Source organism: Typopeltis vanoorti, chromosome 5 (assembly GCF_054136105.1).
Source record: "Typopeltis vanoorti isolate ZY-2024b chromosome 5, IOZ_Tvanoo_1.0, whole genome shotgun sequence".
Taxonomy (NCBI): domain Eukaryota; kingdom Metazoa; phylum Arthropoda; class Arachnida; order Uropygi; family Thelyphonidae; genus Typopeltis; species Typopeltis vanoorti.
The window spans coordinates 146,743,200-146,761,075 of NC_143553.1; the positions used below are offsets into that span (position 1 = coordinate 146,743,200).

The 17,876-nt window shown below is 35.4% G+C and overlaps 1 protein-coding gene across 1 annotated transcript in view; it reads left to right on the forward strand.

Annotated features, from left to right (window-relative positions):
• Positions 1 to 17,876, forward strand: part of LOC150106920 (phosphatidylserine synthase-like) — a 215,757-nt gene that overhangs the window by 170,989 nt on the left and 26,892 nt on the right. The window contains exons 11-12 of the mRNA XM_090392822.1: positions 64 to 163; positions 8,168 to 8,227. Coding sequence (XP_090248948.1) covers positions 64 to 163; positions 8,168 to 8,227 — 160 coding nt within the window. The remainder of the gene's footprint in view (positions 1 to 63; positions 164 to 8,167; positions 8,228 to 17,876) is intronic.

Genomic DNA, 17,876 nt, shown 5'->3' on the forward strand with positions numbered 1-17,876 from the left:
TTGTGCTTTAAATCTGTTTTTTCTTGAAAATAATTTTTCTTAAACTGACTTTTTAATTTGCAGTGCTATAATGATGACAGAAGCTATTATTTGTGTGAAATTTGGCTCAGAACTTTTTGCCCAGACTCAGATTCAGAATATCTTGCTGTGGCTGTTGGTGCAGGTATATAACCTTTTTATTATCATTTTATTGTCTAGGTTTCATTCATTTATACAATGTCAGATCACAAAACCACACATACATGAATGGATCCACAGATTGAAATTTAAGCAGCTCTATAGCATTAACAGTCTAATATATATTCATTTCAGGGTTTTAAACATTACCTGCTCACATATATTGAACAGAATATACCTGTAAGTATATTCTATGCAAAGCATTTTTTTTGTATGTGTGTGTGTGTGTGTAAGACTTCTGCTTGACAGTAAGCATAATATCCCCGCTTAGCTGTTCTATACCATATGCCCACGGTGGCCAAACTGCAGTTCGCGAGCTGCTCTTCTTAAGTTTTATTGCGGCTCAACTAACAAATAAAAAATATTTATAATTTTTCTTAATTTTCTGTTGTTTTTAATTTAATTTTTCAATTAACTGCTGTTTGGCAATGTAGTTATATTTATATTACCTTGTCAGAAAATTTAAAAAGATACATTGAAAGATACAAAAGAATCAACTGACATTACAGACCAACCACAATTAGCAATTTTTATTCGTTTTGTTCTTGAGGATGGAGTGACGCGAGAAGAATTATTAGACTTAATAGCATTAAAAGATAGTACTCGTGGCGTTGATATTAAGGAAGCTTTTGATGTTGCCCTTAAAAATGTTCCAAAAAGTAAATTTGTGGCTCTTAATGATTAACAAAAAGTAAATTTGTGGCTCTTAACAATTTCTGGTAGGTAACTATGGCTCTTGCTGCAAAAACTCTGACTATCCCTGCCATATGCTATCACTTTGATGCTTTCTGGTTGCTGTTAAGCATACTTTACAAAACATGGTATAATGCATATAGATTGGAAATATCCGAGAAATAATCATTACCAGGTTGGTTGGTAATGCAATGTTTAAGAAATATTCCCTTTTTTTTTTTTTTTTAAAAAAAAAAAATCAAAATAAGAATATATTAAGTATAAAAGAAATGAACATGAAATGGTTTGTTTGGCAATGAAAAACTGCTAAAAGAAAGAGGAAAGAAATATCCATTATATTGACATGAAGTGTTGACATGTAAGGATAATAAAGTCATTTTGTTGCTTTACAACACCTTGATATGCCTTTGCTTGGACTGTTGCGCACAGTTTTGGTGTCCTGGTTTCCATGGAGAAGCTGATAGAGTGGAGAAAGCACAATGGACATTTTTAAAGATGATATCAGGATTGTCAAACAGGAGAAAGAATGGGTGGTGATATAATTGAGACTTAAAAATTTCTGAAAGGATCATACAAGATACCACAATAGATGGAATTTTTCATTTTATGCCAGTTAGAGAGCAAGAGGGCATACATGGAATTTGAGAATGAATTCACTCAAGAAAGGGATCAGAGCTAGATTTTTCCTCTCAGAGTGGTGTGTGATTGAAATGGATTGATTTTGGAAGTGGTAAGTGCAGAGAGTGTGTGAATGAATTCAAGAAAAGGTATGGCAGGTGTGGTAGTATGTGGTCTTCCCTCAATGAGTCCCTGACTCCCTATGGATCTCATTTAGTAATAATGATAATGACAATATTTTTTATGCAGTCTGGAAGCTAAGCTCTAGAGACCAATTATGGAATTTTTTCAAGCTACCAGTAAGTGAGGCAGTGGTCTCACACCTAATGATAAATCTCCCAGCTAAAGCTGATATGATGAGGTGCCAGTTGAATAAATTTATATGGAATAAGAGGAAATTAGCCAAAACACTAAACTAGCAGTATATTATAAGACAGTTTACAAACCAATTTACAGAGGAATTCCCTCTGTGTATTTCTGGTAAGATTTATGGAAGTATGCTTGAAAAAAAGTTAAGAAACTTGTATAAGGAAGTGTGGAGAAGAACAAACTGAGTTCAAGCCACATAGAAGTTGTCAGGATCAAATTCCCATGATTTCTCAACTATTTTTCCTTAAGTCAAGGTTAGGTTAGGTTGAGAAATCATGAGAATATAACAAGGATTTGTATTTAAGTTTTGTAGATCTGGAAAAGACATATGACAATGTGCCAAGAGAAAAGCCTTTCAAAATGCTACAGTTCTATGATGTTAATGGAACATATTGAGCAGTACATAGAATTGAATGAGGTACAGGAAGATGGCTTTGTTTAAATCAGGTGTTAGACAAGGATGCACATTGTTTCCAATGTTATTCATCATCTATATGGATCACATTTATGAAGGAAAATGGCATTAAACCTGATAGCAAAATTGGTGATGTTATAATCTTAAATAAATCTAGTATGAGTCTTCAGGATTCATTGATTAAATTGAATAACTGCTATAATAAATTTTATATATGAAAAGAAGCAATAAAAAGGAAAGACAAAGACTGAAAATGGGCAGAAACATTGACAAAATCAACCACATCCTGAATAGAGAACTTATAGAAAAGTAAGATGTTTCAGATATATATAAGCACAATTTTTAGTGAAGATGTCAAATCAGATCTCGAAAACTGAAGTAGCAAAGCTGGTATGATAGGAAGTCAACTGAATGAATTTATATGGAATAAGAAAGAAATTAGTCAAACCTAAACCATAGAAGATACTTCAAAACACTTCATCAGAGACTGAGACCACAGATATGATAGTTCTTAGAATGATTAGGGTAGTGGACAAATGATATTTATGGCAGTATCATATTAAAAAACAAAAGAGAGAACGTGACATTGTTAGCATTCAGGAATGTGTTAGTAGAGCTAATCGAAGATGGTATGGCCACTTAAACAGAATTGGAGAGGATGGTTAGCAAAGCAAGATGGTAGGAACAAGACCAAGAGGAAGGTGTGGATCTGGGTGGGTTGATGTAGTATCTAGAAGACAGAGATACAGGTGTTCCCTGAGTTACGGACGACCCGACTTATGGTGTTCCATACTTACGAACAGGCTCCCAATAAGGATAATTAATAATTCAGGAACTATTTTTTTTTGCACATGTAAACATACCTGCACTTTGCCACATTATTAAAGCAGCTCTTCCCGTTATTTGGAAGTCAAATTTAAGGGCCTGGGTCACACTTGCCATGTTTGAAGATTGGTTCTTGAACTGTTTTATTCCTGCTGTGGAACATTATTGTTTGTAGAAATATTCCCTTTAAAATTCTGCTTGTGCTGGACATCCAACATCTTCAGATGACCTTCACCCTAAAAATAAAAGTTGTATTTTTATCATCCAACACTACATTGTTACTACAGCCAATGGATCAGGGAGTCATTTCTGCATTTAACACTTATTACTTATGGCGTACATTCCTGCAAGTAGTCAGGGCCATGAAAAGTATCTAGGATTGTTTGCACAGTGTTCATCTTTTTTTCATCATAAATGACCTTGTAGTGTTAAGTTCTGAATGAAACTGAAATTTAATTAATTCATGTTTCCTTCAGACTTAACACGAATTTGCATTTTGAAACATATATTGACATATCAGATGTACTAAATTACTTGTGACTTACCAGAAACATTACTAAATTGAGGATATTTTTCTATACTTCATGTTGTTGTGATATAAATGTTGTAAATTGTCTATAGTTTAAGCTTTGCTACTTTTGTGTAAATACTTGTATATTGCTGGGAGAAAGGTTAACCGGATTAAGTGCAGATGGCCAGAAATTAAACACATGCTACAAGTACACATGCACCAAGTTAGACAAGCATGCAGTTTACCCCCCACACACACACACACACGTCGAAGAGCATGCTAGGGGAGAGTGTGGCGCTAAGTACTGGGAGATGTAGGGTGGCACGGGCAAAGGAGAGGAGAAAAGCAATGACGTAGAAAGGAAGGATGGCGTGCGATTTAAAACGCATAGCAGCGCCTAGCAAAACTCTCTTGCTCTTGTTTTTTGGAACCTCCTTGTGGCACCTTCTCGTCCCCCTGCCTCGACGAGGTCATCGAGACAAAGACTGAGGGAGCATGTCATGATGTCCATGAAAGTTTGCCGGTCAACAATCAGCCCAATGGAAGGAACCTCCAATTTCCCCGGAGATAGCCAAACCATGATGAGTCAGTTGACCAGAGGACGACGAGCACTTACTTTTGGTGGCAGAGATAAGTCCAATCCAGTCCAGTCTCTCTGTAGAATAATACAGATAAGAAAGAATGAACCTGGATTCGAGAAACAAATGTTCAGTCATGATGTGTGTGATGGCCAAATAGTTCCCCAGCAGTTGGTAATGTACAGTCTTTGTTTTGATAAATAACTGTGTTTAAGAAGAAAGTCTGTAATTATAGGAAGGACAATAAGTAAACTTTAAGGTTATAATTTATGATAAGGACTTCAGAGATTGTTTTCTTTTAAAGTAATGTAATTATGAGATTAGAGTGAAGGAATTAGTGCGGAAGCACGTGGAGCTAACTTTGTAATTCAGTAAGTGAATATCCTTTATCATTGAGGTGCATAAAAGATCATGATTGATCATAATTAGAATTTGTTTACTTGAATTTATGTTTGTTGAATTTATGCTGTGATAAAAGTAGAGAGTTTTTTGATATTTAGAATTAGTGAAGTATTATATCAGTGTATGTTCATAAAGTGTAAGATGTCTGATTTGTAATTAAATGTTTTTTTTTTCTTTAAATTTAATTGATGACTTGCCTGATTTTTTTTTTTTTCTATTGCACCTTCTCATTAAATTCGGACCACGGCAGGAGATAAATTAATAGGAAGGCTACGACTGCAAAATAAATTTAAGTGAATTCAGATAGTATGCTAAACTGTGTTCTGGTTCCTTGATTTTGCACTGTTCCATAATCTAGGATTCAGGGTGGTGCAGTATAATAGAAATTTTCACTGAATCTGAAACAGGAACCAGATCCAGTATTGAAACAAAGGAATTGGTATTGTCCATTTGGCAATCCCTTTGTCTTCTAACCACATGCACCATTCCTAAGAGTGAATAACTGCCCTGAGAGAATATTGAGATTGATTGAAATATAAAGTATAATTGATAATTAAAGTAAGAGAAATTAATTAAAGTAATTGAGATAAGAGCAATAAGTACAATGTATCCAGACAAAACATTTTACAGTAGCAGCTGATGTTCTAACTAATGGTAAACCTTTGTAAACCACTGAAAGATAGGATCTTACTCCTCAGGCTTAGCAAATCCTGCTTCAATGAGACGAAAAGCTTCAGCTAATTCATTTGTTGTAAACTTTCTTGGCTCTGGATCTTCTGATTCTTGTGTTTCTATCAGATGCTTCTCGATCTCCATAAGGTCTTCATTGGCTAATTCTTTTGAATGGGACTCCAGTAGGTCAAGGACATCATTTTCATTGATCCAATTGCAGTGCATTGCCACTATCCACCACAGCTTTTCTGGCTTTGGCAATGTCTTCTGTGAAGTCACGAAAATCATCACAGAACTGAGGGCACAGTTTATTCCACATCCCTTTAATTGTTAATTGCTTCACTTCCTTCCAAGAATCAGTAATGTTTTTGATGGCATCATGGATGTTATAATTCTTTCAGAACTATCTCAAGGTCATCACATCATCTTCCGTTGAGATAGTTCTGAAAGAATTATAACATCCATGATGCTATCAAAAATAGTACTGATTCTTGGAAGGAAGTGAAGCAATCAACAATTAAAGGGATGTGGAATAAACTGTGCCCTCAGTTCTGTGATGATTTTCGTGACTTCACAGAAGACATCGCCAAAGCCAGAAAAGCTGTGGTGGATAATGGCAATGCACTGCAATTGGACATCAGTGAAAATGATGTCATTGACTTACTGGAGTCCCATTCAAAAGAATTAACCGATGAAGACCTTATGGAGATTGAGAAGCAGCTGATAGAAACACAAGAATCAGAAGATCCAGAGCCAAGAAAGTTTACAACAAATGAATTAGCTGAAGCCTTTTGTCTCATTGAAGCAGGATTTGCTAAGCCTGAGAAATAAGATCCTAACTTTCAGTGGTTTACAAAGGTTTACCATTAGTAAGAACATCAGCTGCTACAAGGCCATTTATGATGAAAAAAAAAAGATAAAGACTGTGCAAACAATCCTAGATACTTTTTTCAAGAAACCAACTTCAGTGGTAAGCACCCTTCCTCCAGAAACTGAATCAAATCCTAATTCTCCAGCACCAGGTGCATCCTCTCTAGCGCTATCTCCATCATCATCTTCCGATGAATGTTAGCCTACTGTCTTGCCTCAGAAATGTCCCTTCCAATGAGCAATACATTGATGCAACCTTTAACATTCTTTTTTGAAATTTCTCCTATCTCCTATCTAAACATTTTGTATGAGTTTGTTTTATCAGGAATCCGAGTTACATACAAATCTGACTTAAAGACGTTCTCAGGAACATATCTTGTTCGTAATCTGAGGACTGCCTGTATATTACATTGATTTAGAGGAAAATCATTGAAAAGAAGTCAGTAATGATGTAACTAACTTTTTCATGTAGTACTATCATAATATCCTATACATTTCCCCTTCCCCAATGGGAGTAAATATCAGAAATTGATGATGATGATGAACAAAGATTGAAGACCACTGATATGAGATTTCTGAGAAAAATTAAGGAGTGATCATTTGGCATCAGTGGAGAATCATATTATAAATGAAGATAGTAGAAAGGAACTTGACATTTGTTAGCATTCAAGAATTTGTCTAGAGCTAATGTTAGGTGGTATAGAAACTTAATCAGAATGGGAAAGGCTAGCAAAATGACTGTTTGATGCCAGGCTGTGAGGGAATAGATCCAGAAATAGACCAAGATCTAGATGGATTGATGCAGTCAGACATGTCCTAGAAGACAGAAATATAAGATCACACGAGTCAACTGATTTGTAGGAAAAATTTGTAGGAGATTTCTGAGAAAAATTAAGGAGTGATCAGTTGGCATCAGTGGAGAATCATATTATAAATGAAGATAGTAGAAAGGAACTTCACATTTGTTAGCATTCGAGAATTTGTCTAGAGCTAATATTAGGTGGTATAGAAACTTAATCAGAATGGGAAAGGCTAGCAAAATTTTCGGGCCACCGCCCACTTTGCAAGACAAACTTCGTAATGCCCCCCTCCCCATTATATAAATTATATAAAATTGGGTTTATTTTTGTACAAATCAATTAGAAAAGTGGTTTTATATATTTTATATATATTTTGAAATGAAATATAACGAATATATTTGCTACTGTAAACATAACCTATTATACACACATATATACATGCTCTATTTTCTCATTGACATAGAAAATTGATAAAAAAAATTGATCATGTAAGACAGGCATAAGATGAATTAAAATGCAATATTTAAATGTTAAATGATTATCTAATCACAAAATCACGAAAATAATTAATTTTTAAATATATATTATTAATTTCTTCTATAAAGAGCCACTGACCGCCTGAACGCCCCCAAATGCTTCTGATCCCACTATACCCCCCCCCCCTAGAAGGCTTAAGCGCCCACTGGGGAGCAGTACTGCCCACTTTGGGAACCTATGATCTAGATGGATTGATGCAGTCAGACATGTCCTAGAAGACAGAAATATAAGATCACACGAGTCAACTAATTTGTAGGAAAATTCTTGACAAGACTTCAGTAATAATGTTGTACATAATACTAGACTATTCAGTTTATCCTTTGAGGATACATATCACAAAATTGAAAATGATGGTTTGAGTTATATTGCATATCAAACTTGGAAATTTTGTGGATGACCATTGCTTTACATGTTGAAATAAATTTTAAATAAAATTAGAAACTGAACAAGTTAAATAACAAGGTAAAAATTTTAAAAAGAATTGCATTAAAAAGTGAATACACACGTGCACACACATACACATTTACCATTTTTTTTAAATTTTCATTTTTCTGTTTCTGACATTCCATTAGGTCACACCAGAGATGTGACTGTCATCACAACTGTTTTTGTTTGAGCTGTTTACAAAAGAAATTGCTAATCGTATATATTCACTCTTTTGCAGCATAAACTCAAAATACTGTTTTGTTTTTTTTTACAGATGATTCTTAGTGTCCTGTGTGTATATTGCTGTGTCCTGTATGCAAAATACCAACAGAAAGTAAGTTTTGCATTATATGAAGTTTTATTATTTTTTTCTTTTAATTTTACACTGTGAACAGCATTCATTTTGATAAATTATGGTGACTTCTACCATGTTAAGAATAATTACTTTAATTTCCCAACATTTTGACCTTCATATTAAGGTTATCATCTGGAGTACACACACATACAGAGAAGAGTTACTTTACATTTCAAACAGTATGCCAAAGTGACAATGATTTGATCAACTGTTATTCTACTGGCCTGACTTCTAGTCAGGCCAGTAGAATAACAGGGAAAAAAAATTAATAACAGGAAAAAACTACATTAAAGCTATATCCTATTTTTTTTGTAACATGGTCAGAGAATAAATTCATATTATCTTTAATTATTTTTAATACTGCAAAAGAAGTGGCCTAATCAATAATTTAAAATAAGTGTTTGTTATATTAAGGCTAAGATCCTGGAATACTATCATCATCATCATCTCAAATTCCTGCCATGTACCCTCAAGGGATGCACAGCATATGATAGTACTACATGAAAAAACTTACATCATTACTAACTTCCTATCTACAATTTTCCTCCAAATCAGTCTGTTACTTGTCAAGACTCCGACATTATCAGATCTTATATTTCTATCGTCTAAGGCACTTTGTACCGTATCAATCCACCTATATCTTGGTCTTCCTCTGGGTCGTTTTTGTGCCAACCTGGCAGAGAACACTTGTTTTGCTAATCTTTCTTCGCCCATTCTGTTTAAGTGACCATACCACCTGAGATTAGCTCTGCTAACGCATACCTGGATGCTGACAATGTCAAGTTCTTTCCTAATATCCTCGTTTTTAATATGATATTGCCATTGATGCCATCTGTTCACTCCTATAATCTTTCTCAGAACTCACATATCTGCAGTCTCTAGTCTTTGGTCAAGTGTTTTACTTCTGACCCAGCTCTAAGATCCATAAGTTAAAACTGGTTTGAACACTGTCTTGTATACAGCTAATTTAGTGTTCCGACTAATTTCTCTTATTCCATAAGAATTTATTCAATTAACTTCCCACCATACCAGCTATGCTGATTCTGTTGTCTATTTCTATATTTAATTTACCATCTTCACAAAAAATCATGCCTAAGTAGCTGAAGTGTTTTGCTTGTTCCACAGGTTCTCCATTCACAACCCAGTTGACATTTTCAATGATTCTGCCTATTTTTATTGTCTTTGTGTTTTTATTGCTGACCCTCATATACCATATCTATTACAACAGTTATTCAATTCAGACTTTTAGTGGATTTATTTAGAAGTATAACATCATCAGCATAAAGCAAAGAACTGACATTAACATCTCCAATTTTGATATCATGTTTAATACCACTTTCATTCATAATGCGATCCATATAGATAATGAATAACAGAGGGAATAATGTTCATCCTTGTCTCACACCAGATTTAACATTAAACCATCTTCCTCTACTTCAATTCTAACTGCTGACTTACAACTCAAATAAAGACTAAGTATTGCTTGATATAATGCCCCATTGACACCATATAACTGCAGCGTATTGAATAGCTTCTCTCTTGGCACCTTGTCATATACCTTTTCCAAATTGACAAAACTTAAATACAGATCTTTGTTATATTCCCATGCTTTCTCGACTATTTGTCGTAAAGTGAAGATCTGATCTTGACAGCCTCTATTTGGCCTGAATCCAGCTTGTTCTACACCAAGCTTGTCTTCCACAATTCTCCTCAATCGCTTCTCAAGTATACTTGCATAGATCTGCCAGGAACACTCAGTAAGGAAATACCTCTGTAATTCTCACATGCAGTTTTATTTCCCTTTTTATATATGGGTACTATGAGAGCTCTACACCAATCATCGGGAATTCATCCCTCTGTCCAGGCTTTCTGAACTATGCAGTGCAGCCACTGTAAGACTCTTATACCACTAAAATTCAGCATTTCTGGTCGAATATCATCTACTCCTGCTGCCTTTCCACATTTTAAGCCTTTGATGGCTTTTTCCACTTCAAGTTTGGATATGTATTCCTGACTGCACGCCTGGTCAGTGTTTTTTATCACTGTGCTATCATCACTGCTTGTTTCATTAACAGTTTTTCAAAGTAATTACTCCATACTTCAAGGATATCTTTTTTCTTCCATTTTCATGTCACCTTTATCATCTCTAACTCCTTTTACAGCACTCTTTCCTCCATTCCTAAGCTTCTTCAATAACCTCCAGAATATTTTGTTACCTTCTTGATATTTATTTTCTATATTCTTGCCAAAGTCCTCCCATGACTTTTGTTTAGCTAGTTTTACACAGTGTTTAGCATTCTTGTGTTTGTCTCTGTATTCTCTAAGAGCACAAGCTGACTTATTTGCCAGGAACTTTTGATATGCTTTCTTCTTTTCCTTCACTGCCTCTTTAACGTCCGGTGTCCACCATGGAGTTGTAATTTTTCTATCCTTTCAGACTTCACCACATGCCTCTCTAGCTGAATCAATCAGGATTTTCTTCAAGGCTTGCCACTGAATCTCCAAGGTTTGATTCCTGTTCTCAAACTCTTTCATTTTTTCTTCAATAATCTTTGTGTATTTTAGTCTACAGCACATCTGAGAGCTGCTCAACTTTGATTCACTTTAAAACTTTCTTACATGTTATTCTTTTCAATATGAAATTCAATTTTATCCTGCTCAAGACTAAATAGTGATCATTTCTAATTTCAAATCCTCTGTACACTCTGGTGTCCTGCACCAGAGAGAAAACATCACTATCACCAATAACATAGTCAATGAGACTTTTCTTATTCCTTGCCTATTCTCTCCATGTGAATTTATGCACATGTTTATGTTGGAACATGGTGTTAGTAATAACCAGTCTATGTCCTGAGCAGAAATCCAACAGATATTTGCCATTATTATTAGCTTTGCTCTTGTCTCCAAATTTTCCCAAAATATTTTTATATGTCTCACAATCATTTCCTACTCTGCTATTTAGATCCCCAACAAGGACCAACTTTTCCTTTTTCGTTGTGTCTTTTGCTTTTTCTAAAGCCTCAAAAAATTCCTCTACCTCTATTTGTAGAGGTAGAGGAATTTTTTGAGGCTTTAGAAAACCCCTACCTTCTGTGAGACCATAGGCACAAATAAGTCTCATTGTCCAGTTTCCAATTCTCATATTTGCCCACATTACTCTACTTGACTGACTGCCATTCAAGAAGATTAATCTCATATTTTGTGTTGAATACTATGGCTACTCCTTCTTTTCCTTGATTGTCATTGCCTGAATATAACATTTTATATTTATTGCCCAGAAAGATCTCACCAGTTTTTGTCTTTTTTGTTTTAGTCACCCCTATTATGTCGATCTGGTACTTATCTAATTCCTCAGCTAGCTCCATTTCTTTGCCATTCAGGCTTCTTATGTTGATAGTACCGATCTTTAACTCTGGTGATGTTGAGTTGGGGTGTGTTTTCAGATTTCTTCCAGTAGCTGACTTTTCACTGTTCACCCTGGTTCCCTGGCGAAAACAAGGAGGGGGGGCCTTTTTTAACCAGGCAACCCCCCAGCCGGCATGAAATTTTGTCATGTTGTACCATCATTTTTTATTTTGTTTTAACCAATAAGAATACAATTTGGATGGCTAAATCCCAAATTGCCAGCCCATTCTCGTTTGTTCAGTATCCAAGTAGATACCCAACAGGGTGCACCACAAGGTGAGAATTGGACATTAGGTCAGAAGCCCTGGTCGGTTCTCCGCATTCCTTTAAAGGCTATGTGGAGGTCTCCTCTCAGTTATACAGCTTTATTTTTAGTACAGCAATAATAATGGGCTAATCAATAATTTAAAATAAGTGTTTGTTATATTAAGACTAAGATAATGGAATACTATAGAGTTAATTATAATTTATAATGAACTCTTAGAACAAAAAATTATGTGGGCAGAATATATGCCTGCCATCCATGTTCTTGAGATTTTTAGCCCATCATTATTGTTATACTTAGGGTGGTTGATTAAAATTTCACATTGCATAAATTTCTGCTCATACCACATTTTGGTGTGATATAATGAACAGGCATCTTTCCAATTAGTTCTGTGTGAAGTATTCAGGGCATGATCAGAAAGGCCAGATTTACCATAGTTATTAAATTTAATGTGTCATCTATGTTCCTTTTTCCGGATTGGAATCGTGCATAGAGTTTTATCTGTACAAGGCAAGTTACAGTTGCATTGAATACGATATATTCCATTGTGGACCAGGGGAAGTAGGGGATCCTTGGAGGAGAGGAATGAGTTCTTTAATTTTGCAGAGGTTTAAAGATGGCATTAAGGTTATAATTGTATAGTATTCTGTTATTTTATCAGATATCTCTCTAATATATGGAATAGCTACAGTTTTATTGTAATCTAGTTTATTATTAGCTGCAGTCTTGTGAAGAATTTTTTGATAGTGCTTTTGCTATAGCCATTTTTAGGACAGTATTGCTGATAATTTTTAATTCATGCTTAAGTTCTTGTTCATTGGTGCAAATCTTTAAAGCCCTGTTTTTTAGTGTGTTAATAACCTGGTTTTTGTGTTGAGTGGTGGTAAGAGTTTATTGTATTGTTTTTATTATTAATATTTTAATTATTAATATATTGGTCAGTATGTGTACACTTGCAGTAAACAGTGAAGGAAGACTAGGTGTCATTAACATGCTAAAAATAGTGCTTTAAGATTTGCTCCAATGAACAAGCACTTAAGCACGAATTAAAAGTTATTAGCAATACTTTTATTTTATTAGCAAATCTAATACATAAGATTTGTTATAAAATCATCAAGCTGATCTTGACAATCTCTATTAAGCCTGTCAGATTGATCTTCTCTCACAATCTTTCTCAACTTCTTTTCAATTATGCTAGTATAAATCTTACCTGGAAAACACTTAATAAAGAAATTCCTCTGTAATTCTCACATTCAGCTTTTTCCCTTTTTTTTTTATAGCTGGGAACTATTAGAGCTGTACTCCAGTCATCTAAAATTCGACCTTCTGACCAGGCCCTCTGGATTATGCAGAAAAAAACTTTTATTCATTCATACTTCATTTCTAGAAAGTCAAATATAATCTACTCTAGCTGCCTTTCCATATCTCAAGTTTTTGATAGCTTTTCTATCTTGAGTAATGATATCTATGCCTCTTTGCATTCCTCTTGAAAATTTTCTAGTATGACACTTGCCTGGTCAGGTTCTTCTAGCATAATTATGCTATTATATAGTAATGCGGCACTGGATATCTAATTATTTTTATTATTATTATTATTTACGTGATCTCCATAGTGTCTGGAGATTCATCACAGGAGACTCAAACCAACTATCACACACACACAAATCCTATCATACCTCTCCTTGAATCCATTCACCATCAGGGAACTTGCAACCAATTTAGAATCCATTCCACTCACTCACCACTCTCCATGTAAAAAATCCGATCTGCACACCCTTACTATGTTGTAAGTTTATTTTTCACTTGGTCAGACTATAATAAATTTAGTTTAATCCTTTATCCAAGTGTGAGCAAACAAAGTTTGCGCCTGAAAATATCTTCAGGACTAAGGTAAGGTAGTACACCAGGCAACTCGTAGCAAAGGTGATAGAAGTGCTGATAGCTTGCTTCACCTTTGCTACAGGTTGCCTGGTGTTGTACTACCTTACCTTAGTCCTGAAGATATTTTCTCGTGCAAACTTTGTTTGCTCACACTTGGATAAAGGATTAAACTAAGACCAAGTGAAAAATAAACTTACAACATCTTTCTCTAAATCCAGAGTAAATTAATAAAAAGGTGGCACACCCTTTGGCAACTCTTATAGGTAAAGATGACCTCTACAGTACTTCTGCCTTGGTATCTCCACTCTGTGCCTGGCTCCCACTGACGAGACCTCAATAAAGGTCGAAACCCCAGTCTGGGTAGTGCCCTTCCTTAATGCATAACATTATACATATCCGCAAGATGTGTTTTGCATTATGGGAGATACTGAGATAGAAGTGCTGATAGCTTGCCTTACCTTTGCTATGAGTTGCCTGGTGTTTTACTACCTTACCTTAGTCCTGAAGATATTTTCATTTTCAGGTGCAAACTTTGTTTGGTCACACTTGGATAAAGGATTAAACTAAATTTATTATTACACCCTTACTAACTTCACTCTTACACAACTTCCATGGATGGCCCCCTAGTTCTCTTGACTATTTTCATATATTGAAAATTTTCACTTGCATCAATTTTATAAAACCCCTTTAATATCTTAAAAGTTTCTATCATGTCTCCTCTCCCCTTTTTTTTTTCTGCCTATCACCTAAACTTTGTAACCCACAAACCTTCAACATATCCTCTTAGGGAATATTCCACAGTCCTGTCACCATCTTGGTCGCTCATCTCTGAATCTTTTTGACCACCTCCGGGTCCCCAAGAAACCCAGATGACCAAATCTGTGTGCAGTAGTCAAGATGTGGCTGTATGAAAGCCTTATAGAGAGGGATGATAACTTTCTTATCTTTACTTGTTAGCATGTTTTTCAACATCCAAGTAATTCGTTGAGCTATTTTACCAACTTCTGCAATATGCCTTCTGAACTTTAACTCTTTGTCCACCATTTTCCCCAAGTCCATAGCATCATCAATTTCCTCCAAATGAATACCATCAATACGATACGCTATACCTTACATTTTTAACATTAAATTGACAATCATTATCCTCTGCCCATAATGCCAATTTATTTAAATCACCTTTATCAATTATTGCTCTTCCCAGTTCTGCATCATCAGCAAACAACTGAATATCCCCTCTTAAATCTTTCTCTATGTCACTGATATACAAATTAAAGAGCAGTGATCCTAGTACTGAACTTTGAGGTACTCCACTAGTCATGATCATTCTCCTAGATTCCACTCCACCATATACCATTCTCTGGTGTCTGTCTGTCATCCGCTTTCCTATCCATGGTACAAGTCTCATATCCATTCCCATTTGTTCCAGTTTATGTGATAGTTTCTCATGTGATATTCTGTCAAATGCCTTGACAAAGTAGAGAAGTATCATGATGTAGCCATTACCTTTATCCAGTTCTGCTGTCATTTTATTATAAAATGTGAATAAGTTACTAAGACAGGACCTACCATTTACAAAGCCATGCTGCCCACTGTAGAGTATCCACCCACCCTTGTATTTTACCTTTGACCTACTTTTCCAATACTTTAACAACCACTTCCGATATATTAATTGGTCTGTAGTTTGCTACTTCTTTCTTGGAGCCACCTTTATGCAATAGTACTATCTTACCCTCTTTCCATTCCCTTGGAATCCTGCCAAAGATGAGACTTGGACTGAACAACTTTGCCAGAGGCAATGCCAATTCTCTTGCACATTCACATAGTACATGGGATAATATGCTATCCAGTCCCACTGGATGGCATATTATCCCATGTTCACATTGATATTTTTTATTATGCTGAACACCTCTTGTTCATCTTCTTCAATGTTGATATGCATCTGTGTAACATCAACAACTGTAAAATCACCACCTTGATGATGCACCTTTGCAAAATGATCACTCATCAACTGAACTATTTCTTTTGGTTCAGTCACCTTCCTACCATGAGGATCGTTTAAAGTCATTTGCTTGCACTTTGTACTGCTCATGAGTATGCTAATCACTTTTTTCTTTTTATTTCCTCCACAGTGTTTTTTCTTTTTTTTTTGCATCTCTTGTTTTATATCCCCATTCATCCACTTAATTTCAACTTGGTTTATTCTCCTTACCTTGGGTATACAATCTGATACTGCTACCCTTAAGCAATCTCTGATCACTTGCCTTGCACTACATTTCTTTCCTTGTAGTTTCTCAAGCCACTGTTCAAAGATGATTCCTGAGTCTCTCATAATCACCAGCCTTATAATTGAACATAAACCCCTTCTTGACAGAGAACTCAACGACGTGTTTGGCAACTACCCAGAACAAGACCACATGGTCACTCTCCCCAATTGGAGGCAGAGTGTCTACCTTGGTTATGGATACATCTTCTGATGCTATTATCAGATCCACTATAGTTAAAGTCTCCCATAGTAATTGTTTGGCCTACACTTTTGTGCTAATTTGCTGATACATGGCATCTACATATTCTTGTGGAAACCCCCCCCCCCGGGGTCTATAGCAGCACCCAACAATAATTTAGTCCTATTTGCCTCTATCTCACACCAGACAGTCTCAAATGAACCATCTCCCTCAGACCTCATATCCTCTTTAACTTCTAATTTTCTTGGTTGTAATTCTGCAGCTATAATTAGCAATACCCAACCTCCTGACCTGTTCCTTCCATCTTTCCTGAAAATACAGTACCCTTTACATTCTATCCCTGTAACTATATAATTTTCAGTCAACCAGGTCTCAGTAATGTCTATAGTTTTTGACCAAGTTGAGTTTACCAATGACAAAAACTCATCATCATCATCATCATCATCAAATTCCTGCCATGTACCCTCAAAGGGTGTACAGGATACGATAGTACTACATGAAAAAAATTACATCATTACTAACTTCCTATCTACAATTTTCCTCCAAATCAGTCTGTTACTTGTCAAAACTCCAACATTATCAGATCTTATATTTCTATCGTCTAAGGCACTTTGTACCATATCAATCCACCTATATCTTGGTCTTCCTCTGGGTTGTTTTCCTGCCAACCTGGCAGAGAACACTTGTTTTGCTAATCTTTCTTCGCCCATTCTGTTTAAGTGACCATACCACCTCAGATTAGCTCTGCTAATGCATTCCTAGATGCTGACAATGTCAAGTTCTTTCCTAATATCCTGTTTGTAATATGATATTGCCATTGATGAAATCTGATCATGCCTATAATCTTTCTCAGGACTCTCATATCTGTGGTCTCTAGTCTTTGGTCAAGTGTTTTACTTCTGACCCCAGCCCTCAGATCCATAAGTTAAAACTGGTTCGAACGCTGTCTTGTATACAGCTAATTTAGTGTTCCAACTAATTTCTCTCTTATTCCATATGAATTTATTCAATTGACTTCCCACCATACCAGCTTTGCTGATTCTGTTGTCTATTTCTATATTTAATTTACCATCTTCAGTAAAAATCGTGCCTAAGTAGCTGAAATGTTTTACTTGTTCCACAGGTTCTCCATTCACAACACAGTTGACATTTTCAATGATTCTGCCTATTTTCATTGTCTTTGTCTTTTTATTGCTGACCTTCCTACCTTATCTGTTACAACAGTTATTCAATTTAGTCAAGGAATCTTGCAGACTTGTAGCGGATTTATTTAGAAGTATAACATCATCCGCATAAAGCAAAGAGCTGACATTAACATCTCCAATTTTGATATCACTTTCCTTCATAATGTGATCCATATAGATAATGAATAACAGAGGGGATAATGTACATCCTTGTCTCACACCAGATTTAACATTAAACCATCTTCCTGTACTTCCTTCAATTCTAACTGCTGATTTACAACTCAAATAAAGACTAAGTATTGCTTGATATAATGCCCCATTGATACCATATAACTGTAGTGTATTGAATAGCTTATCTCTTGGCACCTTGTCATATGCCTTTTCCAAATTGACAAAACTTAAATGCAGATCTCTGTTATATTCCCATGCTT